The sequence below is a fragment of the Tiliqua scincoides genome, chromosome 3, assembly GCF_035046505.1.
Source record: "Tiliqua scincoides isolate rTilSci1 chromosome 3, rTilSci1.hap2, whole genome shotgun sequence".
NCBI classification, from domain to species: domain Eukaryota; kingdom Metazoa; phylum Chordata; class Lepidosauria; order Squamata; family Scincidae; genus Tiliqua; species Tiliqua scincoides.
In genome coordinates this window covers 176,354,688-176,375,643 of record NC_089823.1, presented here as the reverse complement: position 1 = coordinate 176,375,643, position 20,956 = coordinate 176,354,688, and the positions used below count along the sequence as shown (strand labels likewise).

Sequence of the window (20,956 nt, the reverse complement as noted above, 5' to 3'; positions counted from 1 at the left end):
GTGGCCCTCCTGCCAAAAACTTTGGACACCCCTAACTAGGCACAATCCTAACTAGGTCTACTCAGAAGTAAATCCTATAATGCTCAATGGGGCTTGCTCTCAGGAAAATATGTTTCAGACTGCAGCCTTAGATTATGAACTGAATAGGTAACTGATCTTCTACTGGTGGAAATAAACACCTATCTGCACATACTATATTTGTGCAGATCTTGCTTGCCTATTGCTGCTATCCCAACAATTTGCATGTGTTCTTCCCTTTGCCTCAGTCTTTCCTACCCTTCCTTACATTTTCTTCCTCTAAATACTACAAGGACCTGCATTTTTGCTTGTCATATCTATCAATGCTGTACAAATAACAATAGCAGTACTTTATAATAATAATGAAAACAACTCCAATATAACTGACCTGTCACACATAATCTGCTGTAGAAATGCTGAACAAACTACTTTCTATCCAACACAATTTTAAATTTAAAGCAATCAGATGGTAGAAAAACTGTTCAAGGAAGAAAAAGTGAGCTGTAAATTGCTTTTTTCCCCCAGTAGCACGACTTGTTTCATGAGCCCACACATTTCCTATCTGCCAGTAACTGCCAATAAATAGCAAAAAATGTAACATTCCTTGCAGAGCTCCCAGGACCATGCAAACTCTGTCTAGTTGTGAATTCAAAGACAACACTGTGCAACAAACCAAATACAGATACACTGGGAGCTGAAATGGGTAATAACACCAAATTATAGAAGAGAAGGTCAAAATGAACTGGGCCCTTAGATGTGTGCATAAGGTAGGGTTGGTTGTTTTGCAGAGTTTAGATGCTGGTGACATCTTTTCCCAAGGGATACAACAGTATAAGGATTGTCTGAGAATGACTATCATTTTTTAAGGCATCAGAAATAAACGTTTAATCTTCAGATCTATCTTTTATTCCAGCTGGAGTAGCAAAATACCCTCTACCTGCCCTTGCTCGGCAAGGAAGAAGAAAAATAGATTAAAGAGATTATTTCCTGTCTCCAGATAAGAGGGCTATGAGATTGCAAATAAAATGAAGACAGGGAGAGGGGAGACTTTGGCAATATAAAGTGAAGAAGAAGGGAAACAATCAGCCCAATCCTGATCTTTCCTGCAAATAAATGTGTTGTAAGGTTGAATCTATTCCACTGGCCAATGTACCAGCATAATTATCAACATGTACCAGTGTAACCTTCCAGGCAGATATACAGGCACAAAATTCCATATGGGTACTTTTAAACAGATTTTAGATCATGGGGGAGGGAAGGACAAATTTCAGAGAGATGCCGAATACTTAAAAACCTATGATGTAAATTGTAAACTCTAGCCATTCATTTCTCAAATATGGCGAAGAATAGATTTTTGAATAGGTATCCAGAGATGGCCGAAGCCAATCTATGGCCTGATCTAGTGGCAATCCACTGCCCTCACCAGTATGCACCTCACCCCCTGATGCATGCACCTCATTGTCCTTGTCCTCCTCAACTGTTTAGAGAGGATCTTGGGACCTGGACCATTTTACTCCCAGCATCCTCACCACCTGGCCACTTTACAAGAAGTGGCTGGGGAGGAAAAGAGAAGATGGTGGCTCCAACTCTTTCTTCAGGCACTCTCCTGAGAGTTCTAAGGAAAGGACCATAGCAATGGTGGAGCTGGAGGATGGCGAGGTAAAACCCCCTTCTCCTGTCTGCTCCAGGTCAGAGCAGGATTGGGCTGCCAGGTAGTGCTGGCAGGTGGTCTATGGATCTAAGGAGTTCACAGGCAAGCTGCCTGCAGGGTGGATGTATAGTAATCCTCTCCCAGCTTGTCATCTCTCCCAGCCTGCTGTCTGAAACAAGTGAGTCAGTTGGCCTCAAGGCTGGGCTGTCCCTGTATGCAGTGCTTCAGTGGAAAACAAATACAGGACAGTATTTATGAAAAAAAGAGGCGCCATCTGGTGATATGAATTTTTGGTAAAGATGGTTTCCATTCCAAGTATCAAGTATTCAATTTAATATCAATTGGTGTTATTGATATTAAAATTTACTATAAATCCTCTAGGCCATCATGTTTCAGCAAAATTCCTAATGAAGAAAAAAGTCTCTAGTTAGTACAAGTATATTATTTAATCAACTTGTAAAGTACTTAACAAACGTAAGTCTGTATGGCTTTTGATACCTTCATTCAAAATACATTTTTGTCTGGATTTTCCTGATAAGCATACCAGTATTTTCTGAAATGATTCTGGATGTCAGAAAAAGACCAACCTGAGGGACCTCTGACATAGAACATGTTCACATGGTTGTATTTCAGCCTGTGCAACATTCTGCTGTGAATTTTACTATCACAGTTCTATCATACTATCACTGTGTGCAGGAAGATGTCTTTTTAAAAAAATAGTTTCATTATAAGGGGAAACTGAAAGGTTCCAGCTATAGTAAGCTGCCTGCCTATATATCTTTCTTTGTTTCCTGGGATGCCAGGTTGTATCCTGTATGCTGGGCTCATGAACTGCTGCAGCTACCTTTCTTAAACTCCTTTATGCCACAAAGCCCTACAGCAGGGGTGCTCACACTTTTTTAGTTCGAGAGCTACTTTGAAACCCAGCAAGGCCCGGAGATCTACCAGAGTTTTTTTTACAATGTTCGCGCCATCATAACATATAACATTTATGTGTACAATGTATGTTGGTGTACCTTGAGCCCCACTGAGTATAACAGGACTTACTCCAGAGTAGACATGCCTAGGATTAGGCTGTGAGGCTGCAATCCTAGCCACACTTACCTGGGAGTAAGCCCCATTGAGTACAATGGGCCTTACTCCCTGCGTTTCCTCCCAGAGGCACCTGAAGGGGGGGGGTCGGCACTCCGCGATCTACTCATTTTGCTTCACGATCTACCAGTAGATCGCGATCCACCTATTGAGCATCCCTGCCCTACAGCCCAATCTTACTAAATTCCTGTGTGACAATGCATTTTTTGGCTGTCAGAGGTCTCCTTGGGGTAAGGGGATATTTGTTCCCTTGCCCTGGGATAAGTGTCAGCAGCCACTATCCATGAACTTAATTGCTAGTGCAAGTCCACATTGATCAGTGAAGGCAGATGAGGCCTGGAAAGGGGGTGGGGATTTGGCATGTGACACCTCCACTGGTACTGCCCCCCTCTTGGGCCTGATCCACCTTTGGGACTGTCATAAAGCAGCTTCTACCAGTGCAACACTAGTTACGCTAGTGGGGGAGGGGGATAGGATGGGGCTGGTAGTCATGCTGCAATACTGAAGTTCAGGCATCTGTTGGAATGTCAATATTCTATGGGAAGTTAGCATCCAGTTGTTCCCTTACCTCAGGGCTGCATTGCAGTTGTACCGGTGCTGGAAGGTTGGATAGGATTGGGCCCTTACAGTGCTATTCTATACATACTTACATGGAATTTCCACTATGTTCAGTGGGTCTAACTCCAGTGTAAGTGTGCATAGCATTGAAAGCTTAAGTTCCTAAAGGACACTAAAGTTATATATTCAGCATTATTAGTTCTGATATTTAAGTAGCTGATCTTGTCTGGCACATTTTATCCAGAAAACTTAAATCTGCATGCAAACTGGGTTAATCATGCATGCTCTGCACATCCTTATTCATTTAAACTACCCCATCTGTTTTATGGTACTCACATTCACCATGGTCATTAGAGTCACACTAGTGTAAAATTGGCAGAACTCAGCATATACAGGCAGCCTGTAATCCAGGCTGATTATCTTGCAAGCCCTACACTAGCACAACATTAATTAAATAGCATTTCTGGGAAATAGTTAAATTAATGCAAAGTAGTGGTATATAAAAATGAAATGTTTACAAGAGAATAAAAGTATCCTTTCCTGCTCTGCATATATGCAACATTTAAAGATATATACTTTTTTTGCTATTGCAATTTTGTCAGCTGCATTATCAATCATTTACTTTACTAATGGGATTCAGGTTGCAATGTTGTACACCCTTACTTTCCAATAAAGAACTTTTAATATCAAACCACCGGACAATTCCTTATTCTAAGTCACCTTGTGCCCATCTGAAAAGTATTTTTCAGTCCATCCTGGGGATAATAGGGATTGAACCCAGGGCCTTCCATGGGTAAAACATGTGCACTATCACTGATTTATGGGCCTTTCCCTAAATCTTCTTCAGGTTGTTAAATATTGGTGTGATGCAATGGCCTACTACTGTATTTCTACTTCTGAAATTAATTGTGTAGCCAAAGATCAGACAAAGCAAAAGCTTAATTGTAGAATATGCAGTGCAATTCTATGTGTATTTACTTAGGAATATATTTCCAGGTCTAATTTAAAGACTGCATGCACACTTAGGGCCCAATCCTATCCAATTTTCCAGTGTCAGTGCTGCTGTGCTGATGGGGTATGCACTGCTTCCTGTATTGGGGAGGCAGTCTCAGAGGCCTCCTCAAGGTATGGGAACATTTGTTCCCTTACCTTGGAGCTGCACTGTGGCTGCACAGGTGCTGGAAAGTTGGATAGGACTGGGCCCTTACTTGGGAGTAAACTCCCATTGACAACAGTAGGGCTTACTTCCAAGTAAATATGTATAGAATTGTGCTGTAAATATATGTAATCCACCTCAACATATATCAGTGCAGCAACTCACAGCTGTATTGAACATACTGAAAGAAATATGATTTTTAAATATCAGGTTCTGTATACAAATAACTTTTTCTGCTGAATGATGGAGGTGAGAATCTTCTGGGCATGCAATAATAACCCTAAGCCAGTGTATCTCAAACCCTGGTACTCGTACCACCAGTGGTACTTGAGGTAGTGTCTAATGGTATTCACAGGACCCCCACACCCTACTGCCTGGTAATGAGACCAGCAACACAATGCAACAAGCAGTGGTACAAGGCTAGGCCCAGCAGGCAGAGCTCCAGCATATGCTTTTCATTTGCTTGAAAAAGCCCTCCTGTCTGTCTGTTCTGAGCCTTTACCGGTGTTTATTATGTTGCATTTGGTCTCCCAATCCGGAAGTAACTGGTGATAACATCATAGCCAGTTACTTCCAGTCGTACTTCAAATAGGTAATCCATGCAAAACACTACCTGGGGGACAAACATTGAGAAACAGGATCCTAAGCTTTTAGATTGTGAGCCTTTTGGGGACAGGGAGTCCTTTGATGTTCTCTGTACACAGCTTTGTGAACGTTTTGTTGAAAAGTGGTATATAAATACTGTTAATAATAATAATGCAAACAGGATGACCAGATACAATGAAGGACAGTGTCTATACCTTTCATTGTATAGAAGAGGGAATTGTGGCAGCTTTTTAAACCCTTCCATGTTGAGCTGCACCTGCCGCAATTCTCTCTTCTAAACAAAGCTTAAAGGTATAGGCAGTGTCTGGTCACCTGGAATGCAAAGCACATTTGCATGGATGCAGCTTAGGGCAGTGGTTCTCACACAATTAGCACCAGGACCCACTTTTTAGAATGAGACTGTCAGGACCCACCAGAAGTGATGTCATGACCGGAAGTGACATCATCAAGCAAGGAAATTTTAAACAATCCTAGGCTGCAATCCTACCCACACTTACCCAGGAGTCAGTCCCATTTGACTATCATTGTTAAAAGCATATACAGAGTAGCCTGTTCAAAGTATGGGTCTGTAACACTTCCTCAAATGCAGCAACATACTATGGTAGCATCAAGTCTAATATATTAAAAATAAAATATTGAAATGAAGGAGGACCCATCGGAAATGGGCTCACGACCCACCTAGTTGGTCCCGACCCACAGTTTGAGAAACACGGGCTCAGGGCACAACCCCTATGCATTTCTATGTAGAAGTAAGCCCCACTGAGGCTACAGTCCTACGCACACTTTCCTGGGAGCAAGCGCCATTGAACCTAATGGGCCTTACTTTTGAGTAGGCCCGCTGAGGGTTGGGCTGCAGGTAAGCTCCCAGTGCGCATACTGGGCGGGGGAAGTACAGTGTGCATGGAGTGCAGCCCTGATTGCAGCTTTGGGGGGGGAGGGGAGGAAGCCTTGCACAGCATCACTGGTCCCCGTGGGTGCATGGGGGGGAACCTCGGCCCCTTGCTTCCCCCTACACAACGCCCTTCTCTTCCGCTGGGGCTGCCCCCCCTGCAAGCCTGCACTGGCAATGAGGCCGCCAGCAGCAGCAGGGTCCCTTGAAACCAACAGCAAGATCCGTAGATGTGCTAAGCCCCCCTGAGAGCCTCAGACAGAGAGAGTCACGTGCCCGGTGGGGGCGCGCGCGCCGGAACCCGAAGCATCCAATTCGAGCGAGAGGAGGCGGGGCCCAAAGCGGCCGCGGCGCGCGCTCCCGCCACTCTCCACGGAGCAGCAGCCCCAGCTCAGCCCGAAGGCTTCGCTGCTGCTGGCGGCGCGGGGGCAGGTCCTTCCCTGCACGTCTCCCTCTCGGCGCTGGCTGAGGCGCGGTCCGTCCTTCCTTCCTTCCCCTCCCGGGCGCTCCCCGGCCCCGTCCTCGCCCGGAATGGAGCTCTTCCAAGCCAAGGACCACTACATCCTGCAGCGAGGGGAGCGGGCGCTCTGGTGCAGCCGCTCCGACGGCAGCTTCCAGCTTCGTCCCGGTCAGTCGGGCGGGCAGGGCGAGGGCTGGCTGAGCCGCTCGGGTTGCGGGAGGGAAGGGCGCTCTGAGGGAAGTGAGGGCGGCTGCTGGACCCACCCGCGGGCTGGACTGCTGGGGCTGTGGGGAGGGGGCGCTCCCCCCCTCTCTGAGGGGAACGCAGGGCCGGGCTTGCTGAAGGGCTGCTGGAAGGAGGGCGAGGCGGAAGCGCACCTGCGTTGGGGCACGTCGGTACAGGGGGGGAGCTGCTACCACCAACCTCTTTGTGCGCTCTCAGGTGGGCACCAGGAGGAAGACGCGGGAGTGGCTGCACCTGTGCGCGCCCCCAGTGGCTGCACCTGTGCCCTCCCCTCCCCCAGTGGTTGCACCTGACTGGGCTGGGTGCAGGCATTGGAGGAGGAAGTGGGGGAAAAGCAAAGGTACCTGCTGCTCAGGAAGGAGAGGATGGATGCTGATCTCAGCCCTCGTTTTGAGCATGGTCATGCAGGGCTCCTCAGGTTGAATGAGTTGGATCTGGGGAAGGAGCCATTGCTTAAAGCTGGAGCATCTCCTTTGTATCCAGAAAGTCCTCCATCAGTGTTTCTCAGCCAGTGGTTCGGTACCACCGGTGGTACTTGAGGTGGTGTCTGGTGGTACTCATGGGACACCTGCCACCCAGCAGTGGGACCAGTAAAGCAACATTACAAGCAGTGGTAGGAGGCTCCAAATATGCTTTTCCCTGTTTGAAAAAGCCTTCCTAACCACCTTGAGCCTCTTACTGGTATTTGTCATGTCACAGCTGGCCTCCCAACCCAGAAGTAACTGGTAATGATATCACCAGTTACTTCTGGTGGTACTTCAAATAGGTGGACCATGTGAAGTGGTAGAGTGGAGGACAAGCATTGAGAAACACTGTGCTAGAACATCTACTTTGCATGCAGAAGGTCCTAGATGAAATCCCTGGCCTCTCCAGGCAGGACTGGGAAAGACTTTGGCTAGTCAGCATAGACCAGGGGGTCTCCAAACTACAGGCCTGGGGGCCAAAATTGGCTCACCACAATATTTTATCCGGCCTGCGGCAATTTGTTTTTTTTTTGTCAGAGTATTTGCTAATGTTTGGCATCTTTATTCATTATATATAATTTCTCAGCAAGCATGGCATTGTTTCTTTGTAATTGTCACATTTCTCACGTATGCTAAAATTGGAACTCTTCTCTTTTGTTCTGAATCATATCATGTTGACTACAAAATGATCCAAGTAAAACTTATTTATTCATTTAAATGTAATTCATTCATTTATAAAACTGATGTTTTCCATGCTGTGAAAATGTGAAAAATATATGATGCAGCCCTTGTACTGAAAAGTTTGGAGACCCCTAGCATAGACAATGTTAACCTAGATGGACTGATGACCTGATTATTTTCCGTGTTTTGTATGTATGTATCCAGAGTACTTTCCAGAACAAGCCTTTTAGAGGGTATTGTTGTGTTCTTGGTTGCTTAGGCATAATGTCTGATCTGTGGGAAGTAGTAACTGTCTTCCCCCAACCCTAAGAAGGTCATGCTGCATGCATTTTCCATGTCCTTTTTTTGTTTGTGGGTTGTACCTTTCCTACAGTGTGTGTGGCATGGTTTGTTGTGCAGGCTTTTGAAAGATTTAACAGAAGTGGGGAACAAATTGGCATATCAGATGCTTTTAAAGTGGCCTTGTGCTACAAGATTATGCTAAATGCATAGATTTTTTTTCTTCCTCTGTCCTAGTTCAGGTGACTAGAACAAGTACTGTATGCTTATAACAGGAAATGGTTATGAAAAAATCTGGGGAAGGTGTGTGTGGGTTCTAGATCATCATGTGAGATGGATGAACTGGTTGTTTGTGAATATACAGTACTGTTGTGTGCGTAAATACTTCTAATATATGGGAGTATTCTGATAACCACTGGAAGAGACAGGTTGACTTCAAAGTGTTGGAATTGTATGTAACTGGTGAGTGGATTCCATTTGCTAGCAATATGTCAGTGTGGAAGGGCAGCTTGTAAGCACTTGGCCCAAAGGGTATGGTGTTGTGGGGCAGAAATTGAGCCCAAATATTGGACACACTGGTTTGTTTTTATGTTCCTTATGAAGGCAGGCTGGTTGGCAGATTAATCAAAGAGGTTAGCTAACATGTTACTTGATCACTTCAGTGATGGACATATAAGTTTGTTGTGGAATTGTATTTTTCTGGGAGTTTTGAAGCCTTGAGAATGTGTTTTTAGAGAAAATGGGTGTTTAGGAAAAAATGAAATATATGCAGTATTTATATCGTGCCTTAGCTTATTGTACTCCTTTAGCAGCATAAAATGCATAATTTGTAACATAAAATTACTCTATTTGGCATTACATATGAAATTTAAAAACTTTAGCTATTTACTCATGTACAAATATACCCACAAATGAGCTGGAAATGCTTGTACTCTGTACTACCTAAGCATATGCATCAGTCTTTGCTGTGTGAGTGGCAGGAAAATGAAAACAGAAAACGCAAATTATGTCATTAACAAAAGAGACTATATATGTGGGCAGAACCTGACTCATACCCCTTTCAGGTTGTTCCTCTGAGACTTTAGTATCCATCATGGTCTCTTGTAGTTTCTGCCCCACCTCCTTCTTGACTTCTTATCCCCCAGCAAGGCAGGGCCATAAGATGTTTGTTTCTTAGTTAGTTGAATAGGGTAGTAGAGTGTTTTTGTCACTCATTAAAGAAAAGGTGGAAAAGGTTGACTGAGGCCAGGTGAGAAGAACAGCAGACGCAGGAGCACTGAACAATTCACCAAAGTAGAGCAGAGGTCACCAGAGAAAGAGAAGCAGCAATCTTCAAGCAATGAATGCCCTGTATGCTCCTCTCATGAAGCACCACCATCTAGGTGCAGAAATCCATCTTTGAATGTTCATTGGGCACATTGATTATTGTTGTCTATTTCCACAGACTACTTTGCATGCAAATCTTCATACACACAGTTCCTACCATTCTGTGTGAGTAAAACCTGAGTCTAAAATAATTTTAATTCATTCCAAAAGGAACAAAAATAATCTACCCAAACTGTTTTCAGTGTTTCTAATATTTTTACTGGAAAAATTGAATACGTTTCAAGGTTCTTGAATGGATAAGTAGGTAGTATAGCTTGTTGATGAGCTAGGTAGACAGTGATGGCTGGAGAAGCAAAATATGTGAGAGAGTGCTTAATGAACTCAGAAGTAAGTAGAAATGTGACAGTTCTAAGTCAGAAGAAGTTGAGGGCTCTTGGAAAATGCAGGTCTTAGAAGATGCCTGGTAATGGATTTTTTCTCCCCCTTTTCCAGTGTTTTGTTGAGGTAGGGGAAACTCATACTTGTTTGAAGTTTGTGTTTTGAATATGGAACAAATGTGGTACAGTTTGCTAACAACCTAATCTTTAGTTTCTGCCTGCTGGAGCAGCAAATCCAAAGCGGTTACCACTGTATTCAGAGGGTGCCAGGAAGCAACCAGAGGTCTCCTTGGGGGAAGGGGACATTTGTTCCCCCACTCCCAGGAAAGCCCCAAGCCCCGCAATGGAGCTTCAAGTCTCTGCTGATTATTTTGCCGCCGCAGTCTTGAGAGACTCTGTGTTGGGCTTTTCAGCCAATCCATTCTCCCCCACCCCACCATCATTCTGCCCGCCTCCTCAGAGACCACACTGTCATCCAGTAGTTTCACTTACCCCTGGTGGTGGCATATCATCTTAGCTGGTGCTGGTGCTAGGCCCGGTGCCTGTGTAGTGCAGGCCCAGCACCAGTGCTCCCTACTCACTGGGTGCCATGAATGTGCTTTATGTCACCCAGCACTGGCATGAGGGCTCAGTGCTGGAGCTGGGTGAGTTTAGGTTTGGGCCCTAAGATCTTCAGTAGAAAGTAATTCCTCTCTATGGTACACTGTTGCAAATTCTTGTTCCTGAGCAAGGATTACAGCTACAGCAATGTTCTGTGCATTGTTAAGAATTTATTGGCGTCTAATGGTAGAAGTAATGACATTAGAGGGTGGAGCACTTGCTGAAATGGCACTGCATTTATTTTTATTATCCCTGGGTAAATAAATTTTTTGCTTCAGTGGGAATCCATTGACATGTTTTGCTGATTCTCATTTGTTTTGTTCAACTTTTGGACTAATAGAACTACTGGAATGACAGCCAAATGTTAATACTGGAGTGCTGTTTGTTTACACATTGCATTATGTAGATCGCGGCAGTATTTGCTGTACTGGTTTAATGTAGATCAGAGATCTCCAAACTGTTTTTTGAAAACTTGGCCCTTTTTGGAAGTTTATTGGGATTTCTCATAATAAGAAATGTGGTTGATACGCTTGCCTCTGACAGCCAATCATCCTTAAAAATGCACAGAAGCAGGAGTACATTGGGTTTATTCTAGAGTGCACTCTGAATTGATGGAAAACGTGATAGTCCTGACCAGAACTCTGCATGAACTGAGGACTGACCTGTCACCTTAAACCTACTTTCAACAGAGAGGCTTTAAAGATGTGACTGGAAGTGGTCCTTTTAAGCCCTCAAACAGCAGTGGGTCATGATCATGCAGTGTGTTATACGCAGTGCTTTTTTTGTAAATAAAAAGGTGTAGGAACTCCCAACTTGCTAATCTTTTATTTATTTATTTATTTATTTATTTATTTTATTTATTTACCATTTTTTATTGGAGAAATAAAATATTTTTATGTGCTTCCCCCCTAAAGATGAACTTACTTCGGAGTAGACATGCATAGGATTGGGCTGTCAATCTCCACATCCCCTTCCCCCTAGCTACTTTTTCTACACATGGGGAAAAATACTGTACAGGTGCACTTGTAGCGTGTAGTATGTAGTGTGGCACTACTTCGAGGAGAGGAAGCAGTGAATGGATTCCAAAAAATGGCTTACATGAGTTCCATGTAGTAAAATTACTCTAAGCAACTGTGGGAGTAAGAACAAAAAAGGAATTCTTACACAAGAGGGGTCCTTAGATGCACATAGAAACAGCTACGTTTGCAAACAAGCGATTAAATATGGTTTAATTCATGTATCAGAATACTCTGTGTCTTTGGGAAGGCACTTGGCATGCAATTGTATGTTCTCTTCTGCCCTGAGCAGCTGCTGTGCATTGCTGGCTGGCGGAGGGCATGCTTGTGGGGGAAGGATGAGGAGGATCTCTGGCAAGGCTGGACAGCAAATTGTACACATGTAGAATCCCTTTTCACCTGCCTTAGCATGTGAAAACGGGTGCAGATATATATCTCTGCCAGGATTAAGAGCCCAATCCTAGGTATGTCTACTCTGAAGTAAGTCTCGTTCTAGTCAATGGAGCTTACTGCCAGGAAAGTGCCTAGGATTGCAGCCTAAGAGCCCAATCCTATGCATGTCTACTCAGAAGTCCACTTTAGTGAATGGGGCTTACTGTGGATAGGATGGCAGCCTCAGGGCCCAATCCTGTGCCTGTCTACTCAGAAGTCAGTCCCATTAGAGGCAGTGGGGCTTCCTCCCAGGAAAGTGTGGAGAGGACTGCAGCCTCAGAGCCCCTCCTCTGCCTGCCTCCTCAGAAGTCAGTCCCACTAGTGGCAATGGGGCTTCCAGGAAAGTGTGGAGAGGACTGCAGCCTCAGAGCCCCTCCTCTGCCTGTCTACTCAGAAGTCAGTCCCAGTAGAGGCAGTGGGGCTTCCTCCCAGGAAAGTGTGGAGAGGACTGCAGCCACAGAGCCCTTCCTCTGCCTGTCTACTCAGGCTATGACACTTTCCCGGGAGTAAGCCCCATTGAACAAAATGGAACTTACTTCTGAGTAGACATGCTTGGGCTCTCAGGCTGCAAGGCTATGCACCCTTTCCCAGGAGCAAGCCCCATTGAGCACAATGAGACATACTTCTGAGTAGACACGCCTAGGCTCATGCTGCAGATCGGCACGGGGCTGCACCAGCCAGCTTCCTTCCTCTCCTCCTCCACCAAGCCAGTACCTGGGGGTTCTGTGGGTGCCGCAGCCCATCTCCCTGGCTGGCTGGCTGGCTGGCTGTCCGTCCTCCTCCTCAACATTGGCGCGTGTCCCCCGCGCCCTCCACCAGCTTGGAAGCTGCGCTGGGAAGCAGAGCGTGGGGGGAGGGGAGGCAGGCTGGGCTCAGGCGAGAGCTTGGAGATGGGGGCAGGAGGGGGTCGTTGTGCGGTCAGGCAGGGGCCAGGCGCCCGCCCACCCTGCACCCCCCTAGCACCCACCCAGCGAATGCCTCTATTTTGCTCCCCCCCTTCCTGGAATGCCTCCAAAGGGGAGGGGCCCCTGCAAAAAGGTGCCGGAACTCCATCCCCCCGCGTTCCATTAGAAAAAAAGCCCTGGTTATACGTATATTGAGTGTAACATATTTCCCTCTGCTGTTGTCGTGCTGTAAAGCAGCTGTTCCGAGAGCAAATAACTGCTTTGGGCAGAATTTTTGGTACAAAAGTGTTGAAGAAGGAACTGTTAACCTCTTCTCATTATGTGATTCTGGTTCACTTCCTGCTTTAAGAAGAGCGAATGCAGGTATTACACTCAGTGGCATAGCTAGAGGGGATGGAAAGCTCCAGGTTTTGCAGGGTGTTTTTGCCAGTTTGCCTTTCTTTTAGGTCGGGAAATGAGGAATTTCACACTCCTCAAAACAGTTTGCAATTCTGTGTACTTACACTCTGCATCCTGTTATTCCAATTACCAGTCATAAATTGCAGGTGTAATTACTTAGTCCTGTGTATCAACCGCTCATACCATCATGTGCCTATTGCGTGTTCAGCTATATATTCGGTCAGTGTTTGATTACATCTCAACATTCCTCACACTTCTCTTGATCCTGGAATGTAAAGTAACTGTTCTGTACTAGTCAAACCCAAGGAGGATATTTATTTATATCCTGCCTTTCCCTCTAAAACTGGTACAAGGAATAAATTTACATCTGTAGTGGTCACAATAGAGACTTAAGTTCTGAACAACCTTTCGTGCTAAGTACTTAGACTGTATACATTGGTAAATAAAATGCCAAAAATAAGACTTTACTCAAATGCTAAAGTCCTGTATACCATTTTTCTTTTTATTATAGAATCTACAAAATGTTGTTTGTGTGCAGATGTACTTATAAAGCTTATGTAATATAAGCACTGATGTTCCCAGAGAAGTAAAGGTCTGAAACATGTTTATATTTTTTTTTAAGGCATTTTACAAGCCAATTCTTAGCAGGCTCCCACCAATGGGATGGTTATATGTGCTGTCGCAAATGTGCCATAAGGCATGTTTTGACCGCGGAGAGGCCTGTGCTGGCAGGCCTCTACCAGCAGTGAAGCAGCACTTGCCCACCAGGATGAGTCCTACACTGGGCAGTGGGGAGAGGGTGGAATGGGGTGATGAGGGGTGTTTTGGGGCAGGGAGTGTGGTTCAGGCCTGGGTGGGGGATGGAGACAGTGGAGGAGGCCCCTACCCCATCCTGTCCTGGGCCCGAAAGTCCTAGATGGGGCTACTTGGAGCAAAATTGCTGGCATGGAATGCTTATGTTGAGGAGACCTCAAGTTGCCTCAGTTCCCGCCCAGGATACAGTGGAGGCTGCACCTGCCCCACTGGATTGCATGGCGTAAATTTGTATAGGTTTTGGGCTGTTACTCAGCTTTGTAAGTAACAGAATTGAAAATTTTGGGAAACATTGCGATCATGTTATGAAATACTTTCTGTTAGAATGATGAGTGAAATGGTTTGTAAAGCAAGGTTTTAAAAACACTGTCAGCTTTTCTTTCTGCTCATGCCTTCTAATAACTATGTAGGACAATCTATAGTGTTAAGCAGTTCTGTACAATGCAAGCTTGTACAAATCTCAGATCCTCCCACCTGCCTCATATTCTTTCTTCTGCATTATATGAAAGAATCTGGGCAGGAGGTCTGGTCTAGAGGGTAGAGCCTCCATTTGCCTGAAGATAACATCCACAAGGTCGCCAGTTCGAGGCCACCGGCACCTTGTGACCTTGAAGCAGCTGACAAGCTGAAGCCGAGCTATTCCATCTGCTCTGAGCATGGGAGGATGGAGGCCAGAATGTGAAACCAGATCAGAGAGAAACACCTGAATGTTGTGGTTCTTGAAAGAAAGAACCTTCTTTCATTTGTAAAAATCCCTACGGGGATTTAAATAAGCCTGCCTATGTAAACCGCCTTGAATAAAGACCAAGAAAGGCGGTATATAAATACCTGTATTATTATTATTATTATTATTATTATTATTATTTGGAAATATACATACCAAATTGAGAAATAAGCTATGAAAGATAGATTTTTAGTTCATATAAACCTTCAATTCTGAAGTGTTCATAGAGATAAAAATTAAAGCTTGGAATCAGAAAGTATTGGTCTTTCAGAATCTGACTTAGAAAAAGAAACTTAAGTTGGTGGTAGTATTAAGGCTATAGTTCATTAAATGGACATGATATGGGTTTCATATAGCTAACTTTCTCTACAGTTGATATATTTTCTTTATGTGGTGGTGATATGCTGCCAGAAAGTTCAGTGTTGAGAGTTACCAATGACCTGGAGACAAATTCTGTTTTCTTCCTCCCAGAAAGTTGAAAACTCTTTGAAAGAAGAATTGTTTTTTTTGGAGTGCTTTTGCCTTTGTAAAGTGGTGTTGTAGGCTTTTGTTTTGTTTGCTAGGATGATTCAGTATGGAGAGAAGATTGTTTTGAGGTTTAGACCTTAAATAACTTTTTTATTTGCTGCAATATTGAAGGTATCTATGTTTTACAACAGGCAAAAATGAAGAAGCTTAGCTAGTTTGTCTGCAGCAGTTTGTTGCTCCATCTCTAAATATTATTGAATTTATTTTATTCCAAAGTGTTTATACTTCTAAATTTCATGTGCCCCTAAAATTCCAGAACTAATTTCATTATAGAAGGAAATATGCTTTTCTGCAGGCTGCCACTGAACGGAGCATAATTCCCAATTTGGACATTGGTTTTGTTAATGAAACCCCCACTTTGCTTTTTGTGTCATTTTTGTGTCATTTGTGTCAAGTACTGCAGTCATCCATTCACATGACCACTTACATGAGTCACTTGTGCATCACCTGTCTTATATGCTAAGATTTATCTTTCAGTAGTTGCTATGGTATAGCAAGGGTATAAAACATATGATCTGAGGAAACTCTTTATCCAGCCCATGAGATAGAGTTACTTGGCACCATCCTTTGAGCAGTGCTGCTTCTGCTGATGCTCTTGGAAGGGGGAGACAGGCCTCAGAAGGTAAGGATGCTATGGAGGAAGGAGCAGACCAGAAGAGGAGAGACACTGCCAAGTTGCTGGGAGAGCCCAGTTATTATGTGGGCTGCTCTTTCAGCAGTGCTGCTTCTGCAGAGGCTTCACTTCACAGAGCACCTCCCAGCTGCTGAGCTGCAAAGTGAACCTGGAATGGGACCATTCCACTTACCATGGAACAATTCCACTTACTCTGTTTGTGCTTCAAAGTGAACCTGGAATGGGAGAGTGAAGTGGCTGTTCTCTCAGTTCCTGTGTGTGCCTCGGGAGGCAGGACATATTTGTTGGCTTTCAGGGAATTTTGAATATGTGCAATTTTGTCTTTGCATTTACAAGCTGAGCTCAGAATGTAACTCTCAAATAAGATGTGGGCAGTCAGTTCTTACTTATCTGTACCTTGCATTATCTTGTTTATTTCTTTTTTGTAGGAGATTCTTTTTTTAGTAGTCTGACAGGTGTACAAATTTTGCTATCATGTAACTTCTGGGATGATTGAATGTGTTTTGAGATGAGTATAAATCTATTTGTGTTTCACTAACTCATCTTCAAAGATGTATGTCAGCAGAACAACTCACAAAAATTGTTAGGAAGGATACTTTAGAAGGTGTTCTACATGTGGAGAAGGAAAGAATTCTGTCATATTATTATAGAACGCCTTATTGAAGAGGTTGACTTCGGTTTTATCTTGTTTTCTAGTTAACAGAAGATTACTTGTTTGATCAGCTTAACATCTGGTGCTTATTTTGTACAATATAGCCTTTCTACAAAGAGAAATGGACATTTCCATTATTATTATTATTATTATTATTATTATTATTAACAGTATTTACATACCGCTTTTCAAAAAAAGTTCACAAAGCTGATTATTCAGAGATAACATTTAACAATAGAGTAAATTGTCAATTGGAAAAGAGACTGAAATCTTGTTTTGGTGTGTATGCATGCAGGAAGGAATTTCATTGATCTATATTTATAGCATGTGGTCTTGAAACTGTTTATGCCATTTTTCTTCATGTGATCTGTTGATATCTGTGTGTAAGAACGAGATGGCAGATGCACTGTGTCGTGGCTGTTGAGAGTGGTGCTTTATCAACACATAGCATCCAATGTATTGGCAAGGGGAGCTGCTCTGTATTTAGTTGTATGGATTTAGCAAACTCTCCTAGAGAGTTTGAGAACCACTGATTTCGCCTACAGGTGTTCGTTAAAAAAATTCTATATAGTACTGCTTTTCTGGTGGTTTTGCCTCACTCAGCTCCTCTCTGAAAGAAGGAACAAGCTATCCCTCCTGTTGCCCATTGCTTGTGCAAGTATAGTCTGCTCCTGATCTGCTACATTCAGGTTCTAGTATTTTAGAACAGAATGACAGATGTAGGATACTTGTTTTTTTCTGCCAGCCTGAGGTTCCAGTGTATACATCAACAATATTTAGGTCTAGGAACAGCAGTTTATATTAAGGATTATGCATGGCTGTAAATGATAGTAGGAGGCAAACAGCTGTGTGGTCCATACTTTCCGAGGGTGCATTTTTATTTTTATAATTACAAATGTTAATCACTTTAAAAGTGTAGATGATATAGGTGATATAGTGTCAGCAGATGCAGCCACACGCATGTAGAGGTGTTAGAGAATGCAGATTTCAGGAGTCCTGCTAGGGGGGAGGTGGTGGAACTAGCGGAACCCTCTTTCTCCTAATCCTATCCCCCGTGTTGGGCTTGAAAGCCGAACACAGGGCTTCTCGAGTCAGTGCCAGCGAAATAGTTGGGGCTGATTCAAGAAACCTCTTTGAACAGGCTGGGGCTTTGCTCAGGATAAGGGAACAATGTCCCCATCCCCCAAGGATGTCTCCAGCCTGCTCAGGTTCAGAATAGGATCTGGCAATAGACATTTGAAGCTGCTGCTCCTGTGCTGGATAGGATTGGGCCGGAAGATATGCTCAAAAAAATCTGACCTGAGCAACTAGAAGGTCAGTGTATCAACAGAACTTGGTCTACACAGACCTTTGTGAAATCAAAGTGGTGTTTGCGGTTCAGAGTATGAGAGCAGTTTTTTTACTCTGCTTTGAAAAATGGAAGTTTGCTTTATAGCTGTCTTTTTTCCCTTCAGAGCTTTCATACTATTTTTGAAACCATTTGAATACAGAAGAAATTTGGAAATACTGTACAAAGAATTGTACCAGTTTAGTATTCTCTAGGACAGTGGTTTGCGACCCACCAGTTCAAGTAATGCTTACCCATCCCTTTAAGGGGCGGGGGAAGAGGAGAGGCAGGGGAGCGATCCCCAGGATTGCATCTCTAAGAGGGGCAAAGGGGGCTGCTTTCACTTACTTGGACTAAGTGAGGGCTGCTGGAGGCCGCAGTAGGTGTGGGGAGCCCAGTGCAGTCCTCTGCAGGACTCCTCGAGGCTTGGAATCTGCAAACAGGGAGTGCTTTGTGATCACTCTGTTTCAAGATTCCAAGCCTTGGGAAGCCCTGCGGAGGGCAGTGCTGGACTCCCCAAGTCTCCAGCAGCCCTCACTGAGTTTACGTAAATGAAAGTGCACCCCTTAGGGCAGTGTTATTCAAACTGTGTGGCATGGCTCTTTAGGGAGGTGCCAGGAACCGAAAGGGGAGGTGCAGGATGTCCTCTCCCAGCGATACAGTCACACCCCTGGGCAGAATACGAGCCCATCTTCTGCTCTCTGAGTCTCCGTCGGCTCTCCCTCTCTGTCAGCTGCGAGAGTGACTGCTGCTGCCCTGCCCTCTTCTCCCTCCACTCCGAGGCTGCCGCCTTCTGTGTTCGCTGCATGTTGTTTGCAAAGCTCTTCAACCCCCATCTGGCAAGTACCAAGCATGCTCACTTTGCAGTCCTTGTCATTGCTGACCCTAAGAAGGAAATTCTCCTTGATCCTTGTCTGGTTGGTTCCTAGTTCCCAGCCTGGGATTACTTCTCATCAAACTGAAATCTCTCTTTTCAACCCTTCCCTCTTCCACTTCCTCCTTTCAATCTCCAAACCATTCCACTTTCCTCCCCCTCCCCTTAAAGTTGTTTCCATGCAGTTGGTGGGGGGGGGGGGAGGAGTGAGAGAGAGAAGCACACACTTTACTTGGCCAGGAGCAGAAAAAGGGTACTGTTTTTAAAGTGATTTATTAATCTTGTTGTTTGACTGGAGAGGAAAGACTGTATTTTTAAAGTGATGAATCTTGTTATTTGAAGGGAATACTTATCAGCCATTGATGAAGTGATTGCCAGCCCAATCCTATCCACACTTTCCTGGGAGTAAGCTCCATTGACTCTAATGGGACTTACTTCTAAGTAGACATGCAGCTTGAGTTGCAGCTTGAGTTGTGCATCTCCTAGTATAGGAGACAAATCAGCTTCCTAACCAAACCCTTATCAGCTCTGATATATTTTCATGGTCTATTTTTGTTTTCCCCACCAGCTGCTGGAAAAATTTAATTCCATTAAATTAATAAAGGGTTCAATCCTATTCAAGGAGAATGGGAGAAATGACTAGTTGGATTGGGGTCCACAGGGGTGTGTGTGTGTAATGTTGGTCAGACTGGTCGTTCACAAAGTTCATTTGATAAAACAATTCTATTGGTATGCTTACAAAGTTGAAAAAAATGAGTCCTCCTGGACCAGACAACATCTACCCATTCCAGCATCCTGTCTCCAACAGTGATCAGCAGCTGATCATTTATAAAGCATGTATATTGCTGTGTATTAATAATATATTTTTAAGATCTGCATTTAATTAATGATATGATTAATATAATATAGTTAATATTTCTGGCTACTTCCTATTTCATGATGTCACTTCCAGCCCTCAGGAACATGATGGGGAGTCATGGCCAACAGGCACGGGGGTCAAGGGAGCCACTGGCTGGAAAAGTTTGTGAGTACCACTGCCTTAGGGACATGATCCTGGGGATTACTTCCCTACCCTAGCCCCTCCCTGTAAAGACTTACTGAGGGAGTAAAGCTTCCTCAAAATTTGAGAACCACTGCTCTAGGAATTCTTCATTCAATAATAAAGCTCTAGTATTTGCTTTCCTGAAGAAATAAGTATAAAAGGATTCAGTGTTGCTAAAACATTCTAATAACATTAGAATAAGTGGTCACCTCTCTGGAAGAAGACAAAAAAGCACACGTTCTCCTAATCAGTCCATTCTGGTTTGATCTGGAATGCTGGTTGCCCAGTTGCATTTAAACTTGTACCCAACCTTGCTGGTGTGGTAGTGGAGTGAGATCAGACTATCTGATGAGTTGCACCTGAGCTTGCTGATCCTGGGGCACTGGCAGGAGTTGTGCCTATGTGTGTTTCTGGTCTGAACTGGAAGTCTCACCTTCCAGTCACCTTCCAGTGACATTCTGGACCTGTTCTTGCTGGTGTAGCATAGTGGTGGGATGAGGAAGATCTTCAAATTCAGGCTGAGGCTGGGTGCTGCCCCTGAAATTTAAACACGGGTCAAACTTGCCACTGAATCATATCCCCTTAGTGAGCAATTTGCATCAGCACTTTTTTCAAGTGTCTTTGATTGTTAGTTGAAATTGATAAAAATAATGGGATTAGAAATGTGAATGATTGCTGTTTTGCACTTAAAATCAGTACGACTGAAAATAAATGTGGTAAATCTGACTGAATGTATGTAAACTCAGCATGCAGCGTTTTGCTACTGTGACATACTGAAAGATCCAGTTTCCTCATCCATAATGAAGCTGAAAATTGATTCTTCCACTCTTTTGCTATCTGAAATGGTGAATTATTTCCTTAGGGCACAATCTTTACCAGGTCTACTCAGAAGTAAGTCCTATTTTGTTCAATGGGGCTTACTCTCAGGAAAGTGTGGTTAGAATTGCAGCCTTTGTCACCTAAGGCTGTTTCCTCTTTTGGCTATATTCACTACTTTCTCTCAACAAACAGTGTTTTCCCTCATTCTGTATGTGAAGCTGTTGAGAAAGCCTGCTCCTTGCAGAAGAATGACTGCTTTGTGTTCTCATTCCACTCGACTGACTTGCTTGAACTTTGCCTAGAAATCTCCAGACTGTGCCAGTGCTTCATCCCTTGGTTGCTATGTTAAAATATACAGTACATTATTGCTGCTTGATACACTAGTTCCATT

General features: G+C 44.0%; 1 protein-coding gene across 1 annotated transcript in view; it reads left to right on the top strand.

Moving 5' to 3' along the window:
- Positions 1–6,363: 6,363 nt before the first annotated feature.
- The window catches only part of INPP5F (inositol polyphosphate-5-phosphatase F), a 66,847-nt gene continuing 52,254 nt past the window's right edge, over positions 6,364–20,956 (top strand). The window contains exon 1 of the mRNA XM_066621596.1: positions 6,364–6,598. Within this exon, the coding sequence (XP_066477693.1) occupies positions 6,502–6,598 (97 nt within the window). The 5' untranslated portion in view covers positions 6,364–6,501. The remainder of the gene's footprint in view (positions 6,599–20,956) is intronic.